General features: G+C 39.0%; 2 protein-coding genes and 1 long non-coding RNA gene across 13 annotated transcripts in view; 2 read left to right on the top strand and 1 right to left on the bottom strand.

The window, feature by feature from the left end:
• The window catches only part of LOC111774931 (uncharacterized), a 65,096-nt gene extending 53,637 nt beyond the window's left edge, over positions 1-11,459 (top strand). Inside the window, exons 4-5 of the long non-coding RNA XR_011421560.1 lie at positions 10,439-10,534; positions 11,289-11,459. This is a non-coding gene — a long non-coding RNA (uncharacterized lncRNA). The remainder of the gene's footprint in view (positions 1-10,438; positions 10,535-11,288) is intronic.
• On the bottom strand, positions 3,635-20,351 carry COPS5 (COP9 signalosome subunit 5). Of its 3 annotated transcripts, none has more exons than XM_070221213.1 (8): positions 20,061-20,351; positions 17,354-17,588; positions 16,263-16,391; positions 15,536-15,601; positions 14,911-14,996; positions 9,861-9,972; positions 6,276-6,424; positions 3,635-3,874 (listed from the first exon to the last, which is right to left on the bottom strand). In XM_070221213.1, exons 1-8 carry the CDS (start codon positions 20,273-20,275, stop codon positions 3,790-3,792), a joined length of 1,077 nt encoding a protein of 358 aa, XP_070077314.1. In that variant the 5' UTR covers positions 20,276-20,351; the 3' UTR covers positions 3,635-3,789.
• A 107-nt stretch (positions 20,352-20,458) lies between these two features.
• Positions 20,459-25,455, top strand: part of CSPP1 (centrosome and spindle pole associated protein 1) — a 161,994-nt gene continuing 156,997 nt past the window's right edge. For 6 of the 9 annotated variants that reach the window (XR_011421173.1, XM_070221333.1, XM_070221330.1 and 3 more), the window contains exon 1: positions 22,450-22,821. The gene's annotated coding sequence lies outside the window, so the exon portion shown is untranslated. 9 annotated transcript variants of the gene reach the window in all.

The raw sequence follows: 25,455 nt of genomic DNA, 5'->3' as shown, positions 1-25,455 counted from the left end.
TAAACTAGTATTTTGGCCCCAAAATGTAAATTTATTTGCTGTTGGAACTTGTATTGAAAATAGGCCAAAATGAGAGGACACACGATTAGATTTTCAATTTTCTAATTAATATTTTGCAAACACAGTGACATAGACATATCAGTTATTAAACAGTGAATGAAATAATTCCCTCATCATAACTTGAACCAATCATCTTTTTACTTATGTCATAAGGATGAGTAAAAATAAGAGCCATCATTCTTGGTAGTATAATTTCCTATATTAAAAAAAACCCCAAAATCCACATTGCTCACCCATGTATATGTCTGTGGAGTATGGTTAAAACAATCCAGAAATATAGAAAGAAATGTTGGAAAGTCAACAGTCTGTGTTCAGTTCAGTTTATTCAGCTACATGTGGACACAGTGCAGACTTCGCAATATAAATGAACTCTTCTCTGCATGCATGACTTATGCATCTGTACCTCATCACTCACAGAACAGTTTTTGGAAACTCAACCTCTGCAATATGCAGCACTCCAACTCCCAAACAGTTTCTCCGATTCATTGTAAAGTTACTTATGCTCCTGCTCTTCTGTGTTTATTTTCAAGTGGCTGCACTGTTGGGCAGTTTATTATTCTATTGTGCAATGCAGCGATTTTTCAAAATCCCGAATACCAGCTAGTCATACTAATTTGTGACATAATCTTCACACTTTATCCCTCAAATGGAGCACATGATCTTTGGTCTCAGAGCTTATTTTCCAAATTCAGAAACAATGGAGCACAAATGGTTTCTCTTCTCCTGTTGGTTCTTTGTTCTTGGCAGTACTACTGATTTCAGAATAACAACTTGTGTGGTATCTTATTTTAATAAATAAAAAAATGTAGAATGAAGTACTCATATAACTGGACAATGTAACCTAAAAATGGTACTAAATGCCTACATTCCCAACATATATATATGTTAATGTTGAGTTGTATGGAACTAGGACCTTGAGATATTAAAACAATCTGGAAAATTTGGAACACCCTTGATTCTGGGATCTCACACTGTACCCTTAACTGGTCCCAATCCCATTCCATAACCACTGACTTCTCGCTCCATTTCTGCTCCAGCCTCTGCTTCTAGCTCTAGTTTTATTACTTGGACACTGGGATTAAGTTTTTTATGATGACTGACATTTCCTGTATATTATCACCAAAGAGCTTGAGAAATTATCTCTGAAAAAATTTGAAACTGAACAAAAAACAGAGTTCACTTAGAAAATGACCTTTTCAGCTCCTGAATAGCTCAAGGCTGTAAGATAATACTTTGCAGGAAAAGGCAACCTCAATTCATGAGTTAGTTTCTGAATGATGGCTGCAAATTAAACCCTGATTTCCTAAAAGCTCAATATTATAAATTGGAGCCAGAAGTGATCATGACAATACATTAAAATTTAAAGATATACTCTAAAAATATTTGTAAAGGATCTTGCTTTTTATTAATAAAGTAACTACATTTACAATAAAACACAGATGCTCCTTTCTGGGGCTATTTTTGCCTAGGCTGGACCGTTGAGTAAAGGACATTGTTGGTTGTCTCTGTAGTATCTTTTAACCTCTCAGAGTGTAGTAGTTATGCATTTTGTGTGTTATTGATCCCACTCCCAGCTCCAGGGGTGGCCCTTAATTGGTCTATATCAGTCACTATCTATAATCCCAGGGGTGGGCTCATGACCCAAGTTAGAACAATCGTAACTTTATTTTGACAATCATGAGCAGCTCTTTCTCCCTAACTGGATGGTGTGGTGTGCAGCCAGTTTAGGGGTTTTTAGCTTGAGGTTGAGGTCAATATGTGGAGGGCATAGCTGAGAACCATACCAGGAAGCCTAATGCAACTGTGTCTAAGCCAAACATGATCCTGGACTCTGGAGTTAGGTGAGCCAACAAATTCTTTTTGTTTAAGCAACTATTTTTTTTTTTTTTTATTGTTGTTACTTCAAACCAAGGCATCATAACTGACATACTGAGAATTCTCAAAACGAATCCATTGAAGTTAGGACTGAAAAGCTTTTTCCTGGTAATTCTCTCTGTTGTTAGCATAGGCATTTTCCACCACACCAAGATGTCTTAATTGATTAGGTCACCAATATCTAATTAAATGTAGATTCAAGTTTGGAATGAAAACTGCTAGTATGTTTTCATGGTGACTTCAATGACTCCTTACTCTTTCGTGTCAAAATCTTAACCATTCAATCATGTCTGTCAGAGAAACCTCAACAAGCTTGTCAGTGTCCCTAACTGAATGGCTCAATATGGCTTTGGTGTTGCTGAAGGGCTGTGGCAGTAAATACAGATTTTGGCTGCTTGTTGGAGGCAGTCATGATTTTTTTTTAAAGGGCATAAAAATGGAGGTCAGGTTGAGCTATCTGAATTTGGAGATGCCTGCTTTTATTTAGAGATATAAAATGAGACCAAAATGCTAATATATCATCAACTGTCCAAGAAGATATGTGGATACTATGTAATGTGAATTGTCTTCCTCATCTTACTGTCTTCATTGGCAAATCTAACGGCTTTGTTTTCCCTGACCTCTTGGCAGCATGTGAAGTCACTGGTAAATTACTTCTTAAAGTTTTCTTATTTCTCTGCTCCTCTTCTTCTGTCCATTTTTAAATTTGATGTTTCCGTGATTCATCTTGGGCTCTCTTCTCACTGTTTATTTTCCACAGTACATTTCATCTCTCTCATCCAGCCCTCATCCCAAAATCTCTTACGAGAGTGTTCTTAGAGACATCAATCTAGTACATTTCTGCTCTTTAAAACTCTTTAACTCCCCATTGCTGTTATGATAAAGTTCAAAAGACCCCTGCAGGATCTACCCTCATCTTACCTGTTGAAGTCATCTCTTGGCACTCCCCACATCCTACTTGACACTCTCAAGTCTAACTGAATCTCAGTTCTTGAAGATTCTAGGTTTCTGCTCTCAGCCTCTGGCCTTCCACAGATTGCTGTACTCTCTACCAGTAAAAGTAACTGCCTCCCCATTATGCTTTTTGTGGCTAGTCCTTTTATCTTTCAAATTTCAGCTTAATGTCAGGTCACTTCCTTCAGGAAGCTAACCTGGGTGACTCTTCCCTGGGAAGTGTTCCTCCTGAGAGTTCCCCAGCACACTTTATTTCTCCCTGTACAGCAGTATACTTAGGTTCTTGTTAATTTGGCTTTAGCCTCCATGGTAAGTTCTGCGAAGATGGTGTTCAGAATCTTGTTCAGAATATCTCCAGAGAATAAAACTGGGCCTGGGTTCAGTAAAGGCACTTGAATATTTGAATGAATAGATACCCTGTGCTAGGTTCTGTCTCAAATAAGTTATTTGATTGTCAGGAAAATAATTTATAGTATGACTTGGTTAATGTTTTGTAGGAACATAAAAACATTATGTTAAATTATATTTTTATAATGGACTGTCAAAAGAAGGTATAGGCAAATTGAAAAGTGGCTCTGACAATCAGTACGGCAATTGAAATGCTGAAATTCTTCGACTAATTTAGATAGGCAAGACTCTTAAAAATAGAAAGGTTCTAATAAACATTACTTTCCCTCATATTCAAGAACATTAAAGGATACTAGAAAAATAATGTAACCCTCCCCACGAAACAATGAAAGAACAATTTCACTTTAAAGAGTTTTATTATAGGATGTTAATATGCAGGACACTTCAGAGCACCTTATACTTCTAATCAGATTTTTGGTAACTGGTTTTAAAGTGTTACTTGAGTATTTTTCTCACACTGGCTTTCAGGCAAAAGCACTACTCAGTGATTGTTTAAGAGATGTTAATTTGATTAAACAGCTTATCCTTAATAACCTGAGACATCAATCCATGGATAGCTTCTATGGTAGTTTTACAGCTGGAAAGAAAAAAAGACATCATATAGTGTCACAAGAACTGAAAACTGTTTCAAAGATGCAAGTTCCCCGACATTGCTATCCTTGCACCCCCAGTAATGATTTTTAGTTCATTCATACTCCCCAAACCACACCAATTTATAGTTTACTCTTGTGATTTTTAGTCTTCTGCATGTCTCTTGACCATTTCACTACTTACTAGCACCTTTACAAGAGAATGACAGTGGAAAACTTGATATAGTTCATAACAGTTAATTTTGTTACATGTCAGCAGCTTTGGGAAAAGTTCTGTTTTAGAAGGTGACTGCAATTGTATATAATTCATAATTACAGAGTGATTCAATATTACATTAAGATCTGTTATGCCTTGTTTATTATTTACTATAATTAAAAAAATAATTTTAAAGAATCTTATGCTTTTTTTCCTGAAATAATCACAAATATCCTTCAAACAATTAAAAGTCAAAGTTAGGTGAATGGGTGAAGAACTTAAAAAAGTAAAAAGCAAAATATGATAAAAACCCAACAATATTCAGAAGAGATGCAATTCTTATAAAGTTACTCAAAAAAGGAAAATTCTCTACTTTTATATAACTACTTTGTCCTTCCTATTTTTTTCCTGTATAATTGGAGACATCCTCATAATGAAACTTTTGCTTCCTAAGTGAGATGTAAATGTAGATAAAATTACAAATCACAGACATAAAGGCAGATCAGCAAAAACACATACTCAGAGCAAGTAACAAAAACAGGACCTAATTCAAAGAAAAACTTAGTTTTTGTCCAGGGCACTAACTCTACCTTCTAAAAAACCCATGGAGAAGAAAGGAATGAGATAATTCTAACTCAAGATGGCTTCTGCTCCTAATACATTTCACCTTCCCTTTCCTATCGACCAGTCCAGTTTTTCTTAAAATGGATACCAAGGTATTGGTTTACATAGATGTCAACAGTTTTCCCTTCTCCCTTTGCTCCTAATTATCACAGTAAAATTCAAGTTTTTGTGAAAGTAAATGTTATGTAGGTAGTGTTCTTAATCCTGTATGCATCTGAAGGGCCACATAATTATTTCTTAAGTTATTGGAGAACATATCCCAAGTGTGTTCCTAACAAATTCTTGGTAGAGAAATTTGGGATACTAAATTACTGTATAAAGGATAATTTCAGAAGAATAACTTAAGAAAGATACAATAATTTCTGTGCTATTTGGGGGTTTAAAACTTTATAAAATGGGGCTGGCCTTGTGGCCGAGTGGTTAAGTTTGCATGTTCTGCTTCAGCGGCCTGGGATTTGCCAGTTTGGATCCTAGGTGCGGACCTACACACTGCTCACCAACCCATGCTGTGGCGGCGTCCCATAGAAGAACCAGAACGACCTACAACTAGGATATACAACTATGTACTGGGGCTTGGGGAGAAAAAAAATACAAAAGAGGAAGATTGGCAACAGATGTTAGCTCAGAGCCAATCTTCCTCGCCAAAAAGCATTTTTAAAAAAATTTATTAAAATTTGAAATTTGATAAACTTAAGAAATCCTCATTTAAATCCTAATTTAGAATAGGTTAGAACATCCTTTTGTAATTTTTTTTTTTTTTAAAGATTGGCACCTGAGCTAATGTCTGTTGCCAACCTTGTTTATTTTTTCTTCTTCTCCCCAATGCCTCCCAGTACATAGTTGTATATTCTAGTTGTAAGTCCTTCTGGTTCTGCTATGTGGGATACCACCTCGGCATGGCTTGATGAGCAGTGCTAGGTCTACACCCAGGAACCAAACTGGCAAAAACCTGGGCCACGGAACTTAACAACTTGGCCACGGGGCCAGCCCCCCCCCTTTTTTTTTAAGTTCCAGCAATAGACTAGTTTTCTTTGTTACATTTTCTTTTTTTTTTTTTTGAGGAAGATTAGCCCTGAGCTAACTGCTGCCAATCCTCCTCTCTTTGCTGAGGAAGACTGGCCCTGAGCTAACATCTGTGTCCATCTTCCTCTCCTTTATATATGGAACGGACACCTGCCACAGCATGGTGTGCCAAGCACTGCCATGTCCACACCCGGGATCTGAACTGGCGAACCCCGGGCCGCCAAAGTGGAACATTCTCACTTAACTGCTGCGCCCCAGGGCTGGCCCCTCTTTGTTACATTTTCTAGCTGAATCTAGAAAAGGTGACTGGGAGTGTTTCATAACATTACCTAGATCTTTAAGCTTTTAATGTCCTTACCTAATGTCTCCTAAAATTTCAAACTTAAAATCTATGTCTGACAACTCTTAAAGGTCCCAAGAAGTTAATATTCAGATACCATTTGATCAAGTTATAAGTAAGTTGAACCATAAGGAAGTTGAATCCTATGCTTATTTGGAAATCTTGAAACAAAAAGACTTAGGAGCAGGACTAGACTCGCTCTTACCTGTCTCGTGTGGCTTTGGCAAGTTTGTCTTCTGACTTTCGGTCATGTGTTTCTAAACCCAACATGAAACTCCCTCGTCCCAGCTGGGCTTCTGACTGCTCTAACTTTTCAGACAAATCAAAGACCTGACCAGTGGTATAGTCTGCATTCTGTGGGGAAAATGGTATTGTGTCAGTATACAACTTTACATTAAAAAAAAAAGAAAATATATATTTTAATGTAAATTAATTTTCTTTTAAATAGAACATTTCATTTACAAAGAATTCCACTATGAAATCTAAGTGAATAGTCAGTGAAGTAAGAAGTCAAATTATACTTGCAAAAACTGATTGCAAAGTTCAAGTAGTTCAAGTGTAGAGTTTATCCCCTTTTATAATTTCGAGATTGAATTTAGAACTTTTCTTTTTGACTGTTTAAATCTAGTATTTGTTATTATGAGAGGCTTTGAAGTACACAGATCTGAGTCCTGGTTCTGGCCCTGCTGCAGATTGGCTGGGAGGCCTCCGGAGAGCTCCTTCACTTTTCTGTGCCTCCAGGTCCTCTTCTGAAAATGGAGGAGGAAGGCAATAATTTCTACATTAAGGCTATAGTGAAGGTTAAATTAAGTAACATATATAAAGTTCTTAGGACTGTCCATGGCACCTAGTAAAGGTTAATAATTGTTGGCTAATGTTATTTGTTCTTGTTGAACTTCCAGAATTAGTACTTATGACAGTATTTTAAAAATAACATTTGTTTTAGCTTTTCTGATTATAAAATTAATTGTTACTACAGACAATTTGGAAAATGTAGAGCAATATAAAGAAAAAGGAGGGGCTGGCCCCGTGGCCGAGTGGTTAAGTTTGCATGCTTTGCTGCAGCGGCCCAGGATTTTGCTGGTTTGGATCCTGGGCGCGGACATGGCACCACTCATCAGGCCATGTTGAGGTGGCGTCCCACATGCTACAACTAGAAGGACTCACAGCTAAATAAAATATATAACTATATACTGGGGAGATTTGGGGAGAAAAAGCAGAAAAAAAAAAATGATTGGCAACATTGTTAGATCAGGTGTTAATCTTAAAAAAAAAAAAAAGGGAAACACCTATAATCCCTCCACATAGCTATATAACCACAGTTATATTTTAGAGTATTGCTATGCTCACATGCACACCTACATTTGGTAAGCTGGAATATTATATATATGTACCGTTTCATCTTTTAAAGACTTCATACTTTTTAAAAAGAAAAAATTTAATAGTTATGTCTATGCACTTAACTATATTTTAAAAAGACTTTCATGGGATATCTTTTTTAAAAGGTTTAGTCTAAAAAAATTTCTTTTTCACTAATATGAGTTGTAAAGCATATATTGCATTTCTTTCCTATGTCTTCAATAGAAGAGAGTGAAGATTAAATAAACAACTTGGCAACAATTAGAATGTTATTCTCTTTGCTCAGTCTGTAAGACAGTATCAGTTCAGCCACCAAACATGACAAGTTATTTGTTGTCATCTTAGTTACTACAGGGGGCCCTTTAAAATACTACCAGCTCTTTCAATGATTTTAGAAACTTATGCTATTTTTAAAAGATGCAATTATATTCACATTGTCTGGATCTAAATGGTTTAGGACACAAATACATTTTTCCCCCCATAGGTTTGGGAAAAATCCTAAGGTTTATAGATCACTTCAAAATTAGAAGATATAGCTACTCAAGCCATAAAAATGCAGGATGGCAGAAACAGTTACGCTATTGCTGTTAAAATGAAATACAATGAGATCAATTACATTTCAAACACACAGAATGAATATGGGGAACTGATTTCTTAAATCGAAAATAACTTCTTTCTGGTAGCTTTTAGGTTGCATGCTTTAGGCTGGGAAAGGGATGAGGAGAACATATATTTATATACTTTTTCTTAAAATGCTGCAATGTACTACATGTAAAACTACAAAGAGGAAATATAATTTAACCTTTTCTTGATTATTAATGTCCTCAATATATGCAGTGCTGGAATACAGGGACAGCCATAGGCTGAGTAGGTAGAGCTGTTTGCCTTTACACAAAGGTTCAGACTGCTCTGGTCTTAGTGTTTTCTCCCCTTGCCATCAGGAGTCACTTCTGGCTGCTATTAGTATACTTGCCTCTAAGGAAACAAGACATATAAAGTATTTAGCAGTGTCTGGCACATAGGAAGCACTTAATAAATGTTTGCTATTATGACCACACTCCTTCCTTCTAATTTGCTACTTCTGACCATTGAGGATAAGAAATAAGAACAGAAAACTTGTCAGAATTGTGTTTAAAATCATAGTAAGTATGCTCAAGTGAGGTCTTTCCCCATGAATACAAGGCACACCAAACAAAAAAAAATAATAATCATTTATTGAGGCTTTATTATATGCCAGGCACTTTACTAATTGCTTTATATAAAGTACTTAATTTAATTCTCAGTGTACTTAATGATGTAGGTACTATTATCACTGAGCCCAAGAAAGACTCAGTCACATTAATAAATGACTTAGTGAAGGTCACACACAGCTAGTAAAGTGGCAGAACTGTTTTTTAACCAAGTTTATTTTATTCCAAATTTTGTGGTTCTAACCATTATGTTCTACCATACTGTATGAAGTGGCTTACTTTAAAAAAAACTGTTCCTAAGCTCTAGAGAGAAGCTTGTTAAATAAATATCCTTCTAAATATGTTAGGTTTTAATGATATATTGGAAAATATCCAGTAATTTTTTTCTTTTGCTGCCGAGAATCTGCTGCTTTAAGGTAATGATATTCTGATCTCCTTCTGGGGATGACCCCTTCTCCACTTTTAGTCCATGTGCACTGAAAGAGTTTCTTCCACCCCAGCCCAGCAGTGAAGCACTTGCCCTGGCCCAGCCACTCATGGCATTCATTCCCTTGGCCCAGGGCAGGTTTAAAGATGGGCATGTGACCTAAGCAAAAGTCAGACACAATGAGGCTTTTCCTGGGAAAATGCAGATGTGAGTGTGTGTATGTGTGTGTGTGCATCCTGATCATCTCTTTTGAACATAAAACTGAGAGGCTGGGAGGTCTGGAGCTAATGCTGCCATCTTGCTTTCACATGAAGCCTGAAACTGAAGCCAACTGACATGAAATCAAAGCTGATAGCAAAAGACCAAGACTTCATAATATTGTTTGAATGCAAACTTAGCTGTGCCTGAAGTAAGCCCTATACCTGGACTTTGCAACTTATATGATTCTCTTTTTTGTTTAAGCCAGTTTGGTTGGGTCTTCTGCCACTTGTAACCAGAGTCCTACCTGAGACACTTCACACAACAAAAAACAGAATTTGTGTTTTTCCCTCTGTAAGTCTCTTTAAGGCAGGGGCAGATCTCACCGCATCTGGCCACTATATTTGCCATTTAGACTTGGTCTCAATGGTACATGACATAGGCCTTGGCTTGGCCTACTATCCCAATCCAGCTCCAATTGTGCAGAATCTGACCCCAGCCCTGGTGTCCTGGCCAAGTCAGGTATAGCGTTTCCATGAAAAAGAGTTTCAGATATTAAACAACTTATGTAGCTTAGATAAAATTCAAATGTATCCCTTGCAAGTACAGTACTTACAGTAAGCAAGCTAGAGGAACTCAGCGTATTCACCCAGTATTTATTCCACAAAAGCTCAAGCAATTTGCGATCCAAAGAGGATTTGAAATATGAGACTTCTAAGGCATAATATCTATGAAACAAAAGCACAAACTTATAAGTAAAAAATATATTCAACCACATCATATAAAAGTTATGGCCCATTTTAGGGGCTGGCCCCATGGCCGAGTGGTTAAGTTCGCGCGCTCCGCTGCAGGCGGCCCAGTGTTTCGTTGGTTCGAATCCTGGGCGCGGACCTGGCACTGCTCATCAAACCACACTGAGGCAGCGTCCCACATGCCACAACTAGAAGAACCCACAACGAAGAATATACAACTATGTACCAGGGGGCTTTGGGGAGAAAAAGGAAAAAAAATAAAATCTTTAAAAAAAAAAAAGTTACGGCCAATTTTACATGATTACATCTTACATCCAAATAGTCATGTTTTAGTTTCTAGTCCAATAGAACAATAAGTAACCATGGTTTCCTTACTCTTCAGGGGTGTGGTTTCAAATCTGCTGTTTACTAAACTTTCATGTTATATTTCTTCCCTCTGTAGAGCCCAGAAATTCCCAAGAAGTTATCAACAACCAGTCAGAACTTCTGAATGACATATGTTTATCCATGTTATTGAGTTCATGAATTCCAGTCAACGGTATATAAATGAACTGCCTCTCTAGGGTCAACTATAATTTTTGTTAGGCTTTTTAAAATACTGAAAATGACATGTTGATTCCCCATTCTTCCCTTCCTAATCCTCTAATTAGGACCTACTGCTTTCTGGAAAAGCAAATTTTAAAGTAGGTCCTTAAGGCGCTTATACGAATTACTACTGCTTCTGAAGGTGCTTAATTTATAATCAGGGATAGCAAGGAAAATTTGGTTAACTGTCTGAAAAACTATTAAGTAGTAAATATTTAAATATATCACTAGGTTCTGTACATCAGTGGATAAAAAAACACAAGGGACTTCTTTATCTTAAGGAGATTACCATTTACATGGGAGATGTGGTATGAATCCACAAAAAGTTAAATGTAATGATATATGTTGAATAACAATAAGTGATGCTACAGTGCATATATAAAATTAATCACCTACCAATTAAAGGTTAGAGATAATGAGTCACCTTAGTCTAGAGAGAACTGTCTGAGAAGCCCCAGGGAGAGGGCAGGATTTAGAGGAACCTTTACATAGTCTATAGTGTGGATATGTTGAGAGCAAGGAGAGCATTAGGCAGAGAGCATCAACTCACAAAAAGGAAAGCCATGAAAGGAATAAGTAAATTAGTTCGCTGGGACAATTTAACAAGAGCAGGAGAATTATGTGAGGGAAACCTGGAAACTATGTTAGGGTCTAGTTGGTAGGGGACATTACATAAAAGGCTAAGAAATTTAAACTTTATCTTCTAGGTACTTGGGACTCATGGAAGGTGTTTGAGTGGAGCAATGATATGGCCAAAGAAGTGTTTTAGAAAACTGGTTGTGGTACGATGTGTTAGAGGAGAGAAACTGGAGGCAGGGATACCACAGAGGATGCCACTGTGGCAGGGCAGATATGAAGAGAAAAAGGCTCAGACTCAGGTTAGTGGTGCAAAAGACAAAGACACATGGACAAAACAAAAAATGCTTGTTGATTAAGTTCAAGAATGAAGAAATAAAAAATAAGAATTTAAACACATCAGAATTCAGTGAAGCCTTTTTCCAGATTAAGATACCCATGCATATCTGAAGATGGGAAAGGACACAGCTAGTGAAACGTGGAAATGGAACAGTGTATTTCTTGAGCATATATTATGTTCTGGGTGCTGTACATACATTTTCATTTAATAGTCCTTACAATCATACAAGGAAGGATTTATTATTCCCATTCTACAGACAAAAAAACAGATTTAGAGTAAAGACCTTGCTCAAAGCTATATAGCTGTTAAGTGGTGAGAAAAGGATATGAAAAATTATGTCTATTACCAAAACATTACAGTTTTTTATTTTTACGTCCAGAATGTAGACATTTAAGAGAGTCTTTAAGAAGTGAGGCTCCAGGAGTGAGGGGGTTAGGGATCGGGAGAGGAGGCAGGGGCTCAAGAGGAAAGGTCACCTTTAAAAAGGAGGGGTTGTACCTCTGATACTTAAGGGAAAAAAAGAGATGAGTGGATGAGCATAGCAACAGATATGGAAATTTATAGAGGATGGAAAATAAGGGAATTCAAACTCTAGGGTCTAGAATAGACTTTTTATGTTTTAAAATTTATGGATCACCTTAATGTAATTACTGTTTTAATTCCGTAGGTTGATGCAATGAAACTTTTGGTCTAACAGGTAGTGATTAGCTGCAAATCTCAGTAGCAGAGTTGAAAACAAGAAGAATATTCAAAATTACTTGTGGAGCTAAATCCTCATCTTCTGTACAGGAAGTCAATAATAGATACTGCCTAGAACTGAAAATCAAGAAGTAGCACTATCAGCATGTTGTTTGAAGATATGGGGGTAAATACTTAAAGGAATAACTATAGTAGTTTAAGTGACTGCCTCTGGGGGATGGGAAAGGGAATGGTACAAGATTGCTATTTTTCATAAGTTTCATAGAACCATTTGACTCTTTAAACTACATGCTTGTATAACACTAACATACAAGCTAATTAAAAAAACTGTGTCCTATTTTCACTAAGCTTCTTCAAACTTAAGAATATTTAATATCTACATTAGATTTTATGTTTAAAACAGACTTAGGGTGTGTATTATGATCTGGGATTTAAGGTAGGAAAGAAAAAAGAAAGGTCAATATAAATTGCAAATAATAGCTCATTATCAAATAATTTAGGAAATGGATCTATAACCAGCATGCAAAAGACCTCTCAACTTGGCATTATGTTCCATTAAAGATTTGAAATAAAAATAAATCAAGCCACCTATTTGCCCTATGAAAAAGTTTACTCTTTCTTATTTAGGAATTGATCCTAAGTAAGAGAACATCTTTGTATGTTATAGCCTAGCAATTCCAGGTTCAAAATTCTAGGCTGTAGCAATGTAGGTAGCTAGAAATCAGCTACTTCTCTCTGATAGGCTCATATTTCAGAAAAACAGGAAAGGTAGGTTTATTTGGATACAGAAAGCATAGACTACCTCAGTCTTTTTTGTTTGTTTCAAAAGCTGAGGCCAGTGGTGAAAAAAGCAGAGTATCAAACTTCTGATACCACTACAACTCTCAATATAAATGAAAAAAAAGTACTGATACCCTGAAAATGAAAGTATCACAGCAAAGGTTTTCCATGCTTAGGAGCAATTCTCCCAAACAGGAATGGTTTAAATTATTTTCAATAGGGCAAATTAAGTGATTTAATCTCAAACCTCTAACTGAAAAATAAAATGGAATCTTTTTTTTCCAGAAGTATGTCAGGGATGACTGAAAACCCTATATTTAAAAACTCAATTTTAGAAATTCTGGAATTTTCTAAGAATTTCTAAGCAGAAAAATAAGAGCAGTAGCACCACAAAGTATTCCTTGAAGTTGGGACAGGAGATATGGAGAATCATTTATTCATTTCAGCAGCATTTTTCAAGGGGAAGGTACCTACCCTTATACATGTCATGCCCTGTTTTAAATGTTAGGATACAGCAATGAATTAACTGTACTCTCATGAAGTTCACATCCTAATGGGGTCAATAACAAGGGAGCAAAAACATAAGATGGTGACAAGTGTTAAGAAGAAAAATAAAGTGAGGAAAGGGAACAGAGTGACAGGAAAGTGTTATTTTAGATAGGGTGACCAGTGGGTAGTCTCTACTAAGGTGACCTTTAAACAGATATTCAATGATTGCAGCAGTTACTGAGCCACATGGAAATAAGCAAGAATGTGCCAGACAGAGGGAGAAGCCAGTGCAAAGGCCCTAAGGCAGGAGCCTGCCTGGCACATCAGACAAACCACAAGGAGGCCACTATGGTTGGATTGGAGAGAGCAAATGTTCAGTGACAGGAGATGAGCTCACAGAGGTTGTAGGGGGCAGACCATACAGGGTTTGGAGTCCATGGTAAGGACTATGGATCTTATTCTTGGTGAAATGGGAAGACATTCTGAGACAGAGGAATGTGATCTGACTTACATTTTAACAGAATCAGTTTGGCTGACAAAAGACGTTTAAGGGGTGAAGGGCAGAAAGAGGAAGACTAATTAGAAGGCTACTGCTTTGGTTCAGGCTCCAGATGGTGGTGGCTTGGGTCAAGGTGATAATAAGAGAGGTGGCAAGAAATATTTAGAAGGTGGAGAAAACTGTCCTCACTGGTTTCTTTAACATTTTAAAAATTGAGATGTAATTCACATACCATAAGATTCACTATCTTAAAGAAGTATACAGTTCAGTGGTTTTTCGTTTTTTTTTTTTTTTTTGAGGAAGATCAGCCCTGAGCTAACCACCACCAATCCTCCTCTTTTTGCTGAGGAAGACTGGCCCTGAGCTAACATCCATGCCCATCTTCCTCTACTCTATATGTGGGACGCCTGCCACAGCATGGCTTTTTGCCACGCAGTGCCATGTCCGCACCCGGGATCGGAACTGGTGAACCCCAGGTCGCAGAGAAGTGGAACATATGCACTTAACCGCTGCGGCACGGGGCCAGCCCCGAAGTTCAGTGGTTTTTAGTATGGCTTCTTTAACTTTCAGGCTGAAAATGTTTAGGAAAAATTTTTGCTAAGTGAACTTGGGTACTTTGAGGGCTGCAGACATGCTAGTGTCAGGCTGGCCCTGAATACAACTTCTCTCAACTGTTAACTTCATTAATAGGCCAAGTATCTCGTACACTGATAAAATGTTTATGGTTGTGTGAAAGGCAGGTAACATGTTGGATTAAAACAATTATTAATGAAAAATTCAAACATTATCCTAAATTTGAATATTCTTACTATTATTTTAAAAGTTATTATAAAATGCATTCTGCCTGAACTTTTTTTCTCATCTGTAAAATTAGGGGCTTGGACTGGATGATCTCTAAGGTTTCTTATGATGATTTTGGCATCAGAAACATTTTTAAATTACTTACTGTTTGCAGTGTACACCAAAGTCTTCTATTTTATTAAGTGGGATAGTCTGGTACTCAGAAGGTCCTTCATCAGGAGGTTTGTAGCCCTAAACAAAAATGAAGAAAAGAGAAGATAAAAAACAAAACAAAAAACAGAGGGAAAACATTGTTTTCTATGTAGCTATTTATAGAAACATTAATTTTGGGGAGCGAAATATTGAACATAAACATTCTAAGAAAAAAAGTAATTGCTATACCCTCCCTAAATCCCATTTGGTGGCTAAAGGCTGGATTTTGCTTATAGGTTCATTTTTCTTGTCCTTAGGTGATGTACACTTGTGCTAATATATTTCAGACTGCAGGGAAGGAAACAGATGTATTTAGCTTGTTTCTCTAGTACCTGTCAGAATGCCATGGGCATACAGATGCTTACAACAAATCAAGATTGCTTTCGTAGTAAAATTAACACACAGCACAAACGTATTATCTTTTGCTAAGAACAATTTGTGGTAGTTTGACTGCTTTTTCGTAAATATTATTAAATTGTTTTAGGACAAAATGAGACACTAATCATAATATATCCTTACAAATAAGTCAAATATTTAGAGTTTAAAAAATGATAAGGACTTATAATTTTAAAAATTACCTTTGGGTAAGTCCTAAAGGCGCCAAGATTCACTTTCCCTGCAGATATTGTTCTTGTTGGGTCAATCTACAAGAAAAATATATTTAATATCTGTTGATTATAAAATTATATACTTCCATTTGTTTAAACTTTATAAACCTTGAAATACATATGTACATATAACACTATACACACAACACAGAAATTAAAAAAACCAAATAATAGCACATAAGAAATCATAAAAGTTCAATAAAGTGGGTTAAATGTAGAAATGTCTCATAGTTAATTTAGAGATTAGATCTAGTTATTATACTATTTAAGAATATTATTTGAAGATCTGCTCATCTCTTTTTCAAAAGTTTGCTTTTTTTCTTTTAATAGATGAACAATTTCTACCTTCCTCATAGTAACCTGCACTGCATCTAAAACACTCTGAGTATAGCAAGAGCTGCTCTAGCAATTCCCGACTTACTCAATTCAGTTAACTTTGACTGAATGCCTGCTATGAGCAGGGAATGTAGACACAGGCGCTGTGAGCATCCTCATCTTACAAAGTGGGGAAAGAGATGCAGAGGCATTAAGTAACTTGTTCAAAGTTCCAGCTTCTAAGAGCTGGAATTCAGATTCAATCCTAAGCAGACTGACATGAGAGCCTTGCTCTTTACCACACTGTTTTTATTTCTTGGTATACTTGCATTAGTAAATCTTCATGAAGAACTTACTTAAAACTGGTTGTAAAAATACTTACTACCACTGCTACGAATGGTTCCTGGAACTGCTGATTGAGCATCTGAGTACTAACATCAATCCCAGAAAGCCAGCAGCCATAGCCAGGGTGGCTATGATACCAGCCAATTGCATTTTCAAGGCGGCCAACCTAACAAATAAAGAGGGCAAAGGAGCTTGAGGTTCTTGTTTAATCTTAGAGACACTTGTCTGTTTACATGTTTTATGGAAAATAATAGTATGCAGAACAGTTCATAGCATATGCTGCTTTCAAGTTAAAAAAAAAAAGAGAGATTTTGAACAGATAATACATGCCCAAAGCACAAAATTAACAAGATACAAGTACAATAAGGTTATTCAGTCTCCCTTCCACCTCCTTCCCCTCAACTACCCAGTTTCTCCTATATATTACCACTATAGCCAGTTGCTTACACACCTATCTTCCAGAGATATTCTTTGTGTCTAGAATATATATTCTTTGCATATATGTAGATTAATAAACACACACACAATGGCATACCACATACAGTGTTCTACACTTTGCTTTTTCATTCAAACAAAAGATTCTGCGGTTTGTTCCATATAAGTCAAAATACAGCTAACTATTTATTTATTTATTTATTAAAGGCTGGCTAGCAATTCACTGTATGGATATACCATACTTAATCAGTTTTATACTCAGGAACATTTAGGTTGTTTCCAATTTTTTCATTTTAAACACACATCTGATAATGAGTGTGAGAATTTTCAAAAAGTTTTTTGAGATATAATTGACATATAACATTATATTAGTTCAGGTGTAAAACATAATGATTTAATATATGTATATATTGCAAAATGGTCACCATAATAAGTGTAGCTAACATCCATCACCAGACATAGTTCAAATTTTTTTTCTTGTGATGAGAATTTTTAAGATCTACTCTCTTGAGTGTCAGAATTTATTTTAAAAAAATCCATGCTAATCTCATATACATTTTATATAAAAATTATTGAAAATAACTTAAAATATAAACTTTAATGTAAAGAGGACAGTTTTAAGTTTAGAAACCCAAAAGTCACCATGAGACTCTTAACTTGCAGTTACTAAACTTTAAGGAACAACATTTTTACCTGTTTGGCATTTTCTATATATGCGGCCATGTACTCATATGCAGCAGCCTGAGCATTTACTCGGGTTTCAGTGCCCTCTACAGGCAAAGCAAAACTGTCCATAATGATCATTGTTTCACCATCCACTTTTCCCAGCATCAAGCCCATCACTTCCAAGTTGCCTCCTGATCTGGCATGCATCACCATTTTCAGTAGAGCCAATGCTGAGATTTTGCAGTACTTAAAGTAATGGTGACTACAAAACAAAAGCACAGTGTAATTAACTTTCTTATATAAAGTACAATTTCAAAAGACAGTTTTTGTGAAGATAAGTATTGAATTTGTTACAGTGATGGAAGGGGGAGAAAGAGTGTAGAATGTGGGAAAGAAAAAGCAAGTGGGAAAGAACAGAGTTCCTAAAGGGAGCTGGAAATAATAACCATGTCATAGTCCTGCAAAGTATTTTGCCTTGGGGGAAGGGAAAAGTATGAAATAGTTTTCAAATATGCTGTTCAAGGGGAAAGGAGGGAATTACATGACCACTTTAATAGACTTTTTCTCCATTAATTTTGGAATCACCAAATCTCTGATTCTGACTCTGTTTGGATGATTGTACCTAACTGTTCTCAGGCTTAACCTTCTAGCTTAATGGTTAAGAATGTGGGCTCTGACATCCATCTGTGTAGGTCTGAATCCTTGAACTGGTCCTAGCTGTGACCTTGAGACAACCAATTACTGTCTGTGCCTCAGTTTTCTCATCTGTAAATAGGGATATTTCATAGAGTTGTTGTTAAAAGGAAATAAAGTAAATGAAATAATGCATACAAAGTGCTTAGGTTAGTGCCTGACACATAGTAAAACTTTTATAAGTGCTAGCTCTTATTAGGATTATTAACCTATCTTTTGCAATACCGTCAAAGAACAGTGTGTTGAAGGGTGTGGTTTCTCTCTGTGCTATCAGCTTCAAAACTGAAAATGTAGCCCTAATGTCTTTAGTTCTCCATGATCACTACTTCAGAGTTTGTCATTTGTGGATGTGACTAAACTGCTCTTGAATAAAATTATATTTTCCGTCTCATTGATGCAGCCCAAGACAGCTAGGATGAATATAATTAGAGCCACAATCAGTGAGGCAAGCTGATAGTGTCCACATATTTAATAAGCTACATCAACCTAAAACGCACAGGCCGCCACAGAAGTAAGGAGACAACCAGGCAAACTAACCAGTCTGTATAGAGTGGTCAGTGTTTCTGAGAAGCCTTTTTAAGGTGTCTGCCCACAGATTTCAGTCACAACTGAAAAATATGGAGACCTGGTCTTGCGAGTCAAGACATGAATTAAAATCTTAGCTCCTCCATTTACTGGGGAAAAGAAAAAAAGACAGTTACTGTGCTCCTATTACATACATTCTAGACACTTTATTATACATTACCTCATCTAATCTTTACAACATAACCAATAGGTAGGTCTTATTTCCACTTTACACATTAAAAAATGAAGACGGATAAGTAAATTTCCTAGGATCAATCAACTAGTGACAGTTGTGAGATTTGATCTTAGGTCTGACTATTGCTCACTTAAGAGTTCATTACCTTAGTGTGATCATCAAATAAATTACTGTATTTGCTAGTTTTCTTATTTGCAAAAAATAAGTGAGGATTCTTTTTTGTCATGAGGATTAAATGACATGGAAACTCCTAGCTCAGTGCTCAGTCCATATTAAGCACTCAATAAACATTGCTACATCTGAATACTGGCAGTTGAAGCTTGCGTCATAAAAAACTGAGACAGATGAAGTACGATGTTTTTTGTTTATCACCGCTCTCCTTCCTGTCTCTTCATTAGAGAGATTGTGTGCTCTTTTTACTTTCTCCCTAACAAAATCTGTTCTCAGGAAAGGATAAACGTTATGATTAAAGAACCTCGACTCGTCATCACTCCTAGGAACACTGGGATTTTGCTAAAAGGTAAAGAGCCTTAAGCTCTATTGATAAAATTTCTAGTTTATGTGAACTAGCAGAATAACATTTTGGGGGAGCCTCGTTGTGTTTCTGAAATAATTACCAGCAATCAAAAAACAATTATAGATCTCTAAAATATGGCTCATAGTTATTTTAGAGACCCTTGGGCTAACTCAATTTCTGAAGACAGCTGCAGTCTCCAGTCTGGGAGCAGCTAAAGGTCCCAACAAGATGTATACAGACATAGGATTCAACGCATAGTGGGTGGCATATATGACAATACGGATGTTGAGAAGTGACAATCCAAATCACCGCTTGCCGTTTTCCTCTTCCATCCTCCGGAGGCAAACGGGTTAAAGAAACAGAAAGGGGAGTCGAAGCAAGCCCTAGTGGAGGGGCTTAGGCTCTGTACTTGCGGGAATAAAAGGTAGACAAAAATTTCTCAAGCGCATATTCTTCTCCTCCCTGCCCACGAAACGACAGGCTCTCCTCCCCTTCAACTCCCACTCCTCCGGCTCTCTTAAACTCCCGCCACCCCTTCCCTCCCCTGCGTTTCGCCAGGGACCTCCTCACTCCTTAGTCCAGGGCTTCGCCGCCAGGATTTCCTGCTGCTGTTTCTTGTCGTATTTGTAGATTTCATCGATACTCTGGGCTTCCTGCATGTTGTTGGCCAACTCCCAGGTTTTCTGGGCCATACCACTCCCGGACGCCGTCATCGTTGAGGAATCGGAGAAGTTGTCGCCTCCACAACCAAAACGCAACTTTACCTCGCTGGGTTTCCGGGTGTGGGCTTCGGACCCTCCCCACCACAGGTGCAAACTCGTACTAGACTCTCGAGGCAGCCATGACACCTAGAACCGGAGGTGAAGTTGGTACAGACCATTCGAGGATGGCGGGGACCCTTCGCGGACGCGACGATATAAACAGCAGTTTCATAATAGTTAGAGACAGGGGATTCTTCTTGTGGCTGAAATGGGAACATATTATCTTGGAAAACTATATGTGTGAATTAGGACAAACACTATGTTGGGTACGGGAATGGTATAGCCTTCCGCACCGGAAGAAGGGCATGCTAACGTTATGCCAGTAACTGGAATGGGCCTCCTTTGTTCGTACTGCGCAGGCTTGTCCTCCGCCATATTGAAAATGGGTGGATCCTTAACGTGGGATGGGGAAAGCCGCTGTTTTTATGGGGGAGCAGGTACCTTTAGTGAAATGTTTGTTGAAAGACTAAAAAGCAAGGATGTATGTGGAAAAACTGAGATATAAGTAGTTCTGGATGCTGTTTGAAAGCTAAAGATGGCATCGTAGTTTACTTCTTGATGCTTCACTGCACATGCGTAAAATTCTATGGGCTCGCGATGTTCGGGTCTGCGCTTTCAGATGGGCGTTCTCTAGCGTTAGGAGGAGGCTGTGAAAACTGGTGAACGTCTCTCTCATCATGTTGTTCGGCGTGTTTGTAAAAATTAACATCTATGTGAGTTATTAGTATTCTGAAAATGTCCAGTGTCCAGTTCTTATAATAGTTTACAGTTTAATCTTAAGCAATGCTCTGTCCCCAAGGCACAATTAATCTCAGCAACATACTTGTTTTCTTCCAACAGTTAAGACAACGTTTATTTCACTTATTTGCTTGTTTTAGAGATTCTTCCTTCTCTGCCTCTCCGCCAGTCTGCAATAGATTCTAAATTCCAAAACACAGGACCAGGTTGTGTTCCTTGTTTTATCCCTATACCTAGCACAGATGTCAATAAATTTTTTGCTCTGGGGAAAACCAAAAGAATAGCATTGATGAGGATTTTAGGCTGGTCACTTTTAAAACTGCAGATGAGAAGCAAGCTCCGAGGACTGGAATTTGCTTGCCCTTTTGAGAGACATTTGCATTTGTGAAGGAAGGGGAGAATGACCTTGTAGGGACCTGAAATTGGCCACCCCAGGATATGTCTCTTTGGCACTGGGATTCTATGGGGCTGATTGCTTTTGATAAACTGGGACAGGGAAGGAGGCTCTGAGGAATGGAACTTGCCCTTGTTGGGACATATTTACGTTTGTAAGGTAAATCTCTATCTGTAAAAGGTGCCTCCTTCTCTGTACCAGGAAGGAGAAGAGAGGTGACCTTGTCCCTAGAAACTCTTAATGGGGAAGGCAAGAACTTGGGTTGGTTGCTGTCTGGCAATCTCATGTAACTGACTTAGGGTGGTGGCTTCTGACCTTTACTTAATCCGATTTGATTCTTGTCTAAAAGTCATGGGATCACCCAAGTGACCAGACCCCACCTGCACTGATACCATTTTAACTTTTTTTCATGTTCTTTCCTTTGTCTTGTAAAGAGATGACTCACATACCCATGCCTTATAAAATTAGCCCTAACCCTCAACTCGGGGCAGCAGCAGCAGCTCTGACTGCCCATGGGTCTTGTCCCCATGCTATTCCACACTATTCTCTAAATAGAAGAGCACTACTGCCAGATCTTGAGAGTCCAAGAAATCTTTCTTTTGACTCCTTGGCTCACCGACCCCGCATCAGCATCACAGCTCACCTCTCTAGCTTCATCTTTCTTTAGTCAATGCTGAAACTTTGCATATGTGCTCAGCATTGGCTAAAATGCTCTCCCCTGACTTTCCTGCTTGGGAGGTCATATTAATCTTTTAATAATATATCTTTTAATATATTAATAATATGTTTGTTTATTTCAAAGTTTTTCTTTTAACTGTAAAATTCAGAATGTAGGACACTTGGCTCTGAGTTGTAGCCTCCACTCCTAGTACCGTGTGTGACGTATATTCCAAACAAAAACATTAGAATTATCTAATCCACATCCCCCATGCGGTTTGGACATTGATTTCCAGTTGAAGAAATTTGTCTTTAAAAAGGCCTCTTACGAAGTAATTTAGGATGAAGGACTCTTAGTTCTACTCTCTGGGAAGCTAGAGATCTCTTTTCTGGTGGTAGCATATGGCCACTCAATATTGGTGTGAACTGAGCATGCTGAAATTAAGTAATAAAAGCCCAGGACAAAACGTTGACCAGACTCCTGGAAGAAGAGTAATGTCCCGAGAAGCTATGTGAACAGCTTTTCTCTCACTGCCACCTCTACTCTTTTTTTCTTTCCAGGTTCCGACCCTGTTGCCAGGCTGGCTGGGGCTTGCAGGGTTTGGAGGGGCTGGAATCGACTCAGCCTGGGAAGTGGCTCCCACGGTTTAAGCCTCCAGGCGGAGCAGGGAAACCAGGTGCCTGAGCGCCCAGCGTGGGTGCGGGAGAGCCCTGCGAACGGCCAGCGGCTGTGCGGCCTCCGGGCGGCAGGGGGCGCCCCGAGCCGCGCGGCCTTCCCCCGCGGCCGCAGTGGGGGCGGGGCCGCGCTCGGCCGTTGACGAAGGGCGGGTGGAGGGCTCGGCCTGAGAGGCGGAGCCCGGTCCCGGCGGCCTGTCACATAGTTCCCGCGGTGGGCGGCTGCCGCCACCTCTTTGAACCACGGAGAGACTCCTTGGAGCGCTGTAAGTCTCCCCGGACGGGAGCCCGCTCTGCTGAGTAAGTGTTCGCCGCCGCGGGTGGGGAGCGGGCCTGGCGGGGTGTGGTCGGGGCTCAGGGGTCGGGGGTTGTGTCCCAGGGCTGCGTTCGCGGCTCCGGGCCGGGGGCGGGAGCTCTTTGGGGCGGAGGTCTCGCGGCTGCTGGGCCGGCAGCGGCGTCCAGGTTACGGGGGTTGGGGGCCCAGGGTTCCTTGCTGGGTGGGGTCTCGCGGCCGCCGGGCTGGGGACGGTGCCCGGTTCCCGGGGGCCGAGGGTTCCCTGTGGTGGGGGTCTCGCGGCTGCAGGGCCGGCCCAGGGGCGGCGCCCTGGTTACCGGTCGGAACTCCCGGGCCGCAGCCACCGCCGCCGCCTCGGGGGTTGTCGAGACCCGGTTGCCTGACAACGTGTGGATGCTTCCTAACGCGGCCGCCACCCACAGCTCCTGGAGACGAGCTGAGCTTTCACGCCCGTTCGCCTTCCCTCCCCCTCGGCTGGGGCTCCGCTCTGCGGCTGAGCCTCCCGAAGCCCCTGCCCTCTTCCTCGGTGCTGGTTAATGGTTAACGTTTACTGAGTGCTTGTGCACCCGGCGCTGTTCCCACCGCTTTGTTTTGCAAGTAAAATTTATTAAATCACCACAGCCCTGTGAGGTCGGGTCCTGTTATCCTGTTTCCCCCTGGCTCCTGGAGCTTGAACCTCTTTGTAACTGCCTTGATTTTAGGATTGTTATATGGGATTTGAATCTAGTTTTCAGTAAATGTTAGCCATGGGACTCATCTTTTGAGAGAGGCTGGCTCTCAAGATTATAGGATTAAAGAGTTTAGTTTGGGTTTCTGGGAAGACTAAATTCTAAAGTAAACCACCGCCTAGTTTCCAAACACATCGGAAAATGCAATAGCCTGATAGCAACCAATATGAGTTTGTAAAAAGCCAGTTATCCTTACCAGAGAAGTTCTGTTTCATATGAAAGAATGGCTTGTCATGTTGACAAGCAAAAAGGAATCCCATGGAAACCAGTCAGATGCTGCTTTTTTTTCTGCATATCATTCTCTCCCTAGGAGGACACTGAGTGCTGGTTAAAGATCTGCTGAAATGCTCCCCAGTGATGAAATTTGGGGTCTCCTGCAGTACAAGATGACCTTCTGGAAGGGAGCAGATGATTTTAGATAGGGTAAATTGAAATAGGATGCTTTCAGTACAGTTTTTCTCAAATAAAATTTTCAGACAAATTGCAATTTAACTCACAAACTTTGAGCAGATTTCAGATTACCCTTTTAACATCATTCTGACTTGTATTCTGGTTGCTTTCCTGAGTGGGAGACACAGGCGTTTCTCCCTGTGTTTCGGCAATTTTACGTCACCCAAAGGCTATCTAATTTATGTTACTGTCCTTGGTCAGTATAATGAGGTATTATTAACAGCTGCTAACAGACTTAATAATGCTTTTATGTATTCACTCTCTTTACATATCCTAACCCCCAGCCTCCCTCTCTCCCCCCAACCATATGGTATTTATTTCTTAGCAACAGTTAGGGGGATTTGTCTAAATTTGGGTGTGCCTGTGGAAGTAAGTTGCTCATGTGCTTGTCATCTGCCTGGAGAAAAAGACTGAGCACCTTTCATTTGTTGGAAACATCTCTGGATAGATGGGAAGTGAGAAACATTGTTCTAGTTCACCTCATGCCTCCCTTTCTTTCTTCTAAGGCTCTTTCACAGGCTCCTTCTGACACCCCACACCCATATGTTAGCACTCCCTACTATTCTGTCCTCAGTCTTGTTCTCTTACTCTAGGGTCTCTTTTTCCAGGCATCCACTTCTCCTATAGCTTTAATGATCATTTTAAAAACTGCTAAACCCTTTTTTCTAACCTGGGCTCTATTCTGAATTCCAGTCATATTCAAATTGTTTTCTTGATACTTCCACTGGATGTTTTATGGGTACCTCACATTCAGTCCCTAAACTCCAGTCTGGCTAGACTATGAACCACTGTGTCGGGGCATTATCTTGTCAGGGGCATTATTTGAGGGCAAGGATTATATCTTATACTTTTCATCCCCTTAGCATCTAGAACAGTGCCTTCCTTTAGGATGGGAGTTATTTTCCATTCCTCATGCTTCCATAGTGGGGAGGAAATTTGCACTTCAGTCAAGAGGGAAAAGGATGGAAGCAATGTTTTCCTGTCTCTTAGTGATTGATGAAATTAGAAGAAGGAATTGGGCATACTCAGTTATTTCTGTGTCCTCTCTGTTTTTTAGATTTGCTTAGGTTTGGCAGAATGGGAATGTTCTGTTTTGCTTATATTTCTTTCTATATGATAAACACAATGGGCCTAAGTTGAAGATTTAGAGATGTTGATTTGGATTATGATAACCAGTGTACTTTGTTTGGACGCTTTTTAAAAGAAGGGGAGTACTGATGTGTACAAAGATTATGAAAGTACAACAAGAATTAATAAAACTGCTGTGATTTATTGATTTCTAAGTGTCAGGTGTGCCATACATTTTATTTGCATCATTGTATTTTTTCTCCATAACAACTCTGGAGTAGATATTTCCATTTTACAAACGAGGAAACTGAGGGATAGAGAGGTTAAGGAACGTATCTGAGGTCAATCACATGGCGTGTTAGTGATGGAATTGGGTTTCAAATCCAGGTCTTT

This window comes from Equus caballus, chromosome 9 (genome assembly GCF_041296265.1).
Source record: "Equus caballus isolate H_3958 breed thoroughbred chromosome 9, TB-T2T, whole genome shotgun sequence".
NCBI classification, from domain to species: domain Eukaryota; kingdom Metazoa; phylum Chordata; class Mammalia; order Perissodactyla; family Equidae; genus Equus; species Equus caballus.
The sequence above is the reverse complement of the archived record's forward strand: the minus strand, read 5'-3'. Positions and strand labels throughout refer to the sequence as shown.

Excerpts from the sequence above, each read along its gene's own strand:
- COPS5 (XM_070221213.1), bottom strand. The coding sequence starts at position 20,275 with ATGTTCCCATTTCAGCCACAAGAAGAATCCCCTGTCTCTAACTATTAT. Across the intron at positions 9,973-14,910 it reads TTTGGTGTACACTGCAAACA|ATATTATGCCTTAGAAGTCT; the intron begins GTAAGTAATTTA and ends TTTGTTTCATAG. Across the intron at positions 6,425-9,860 it reads GTTCCTCTAGCTTGCTTACT|AATGCAGACTATACCACTGG; the intron begins GTAAGTACTGTA and ends TTTTCCCCACAG.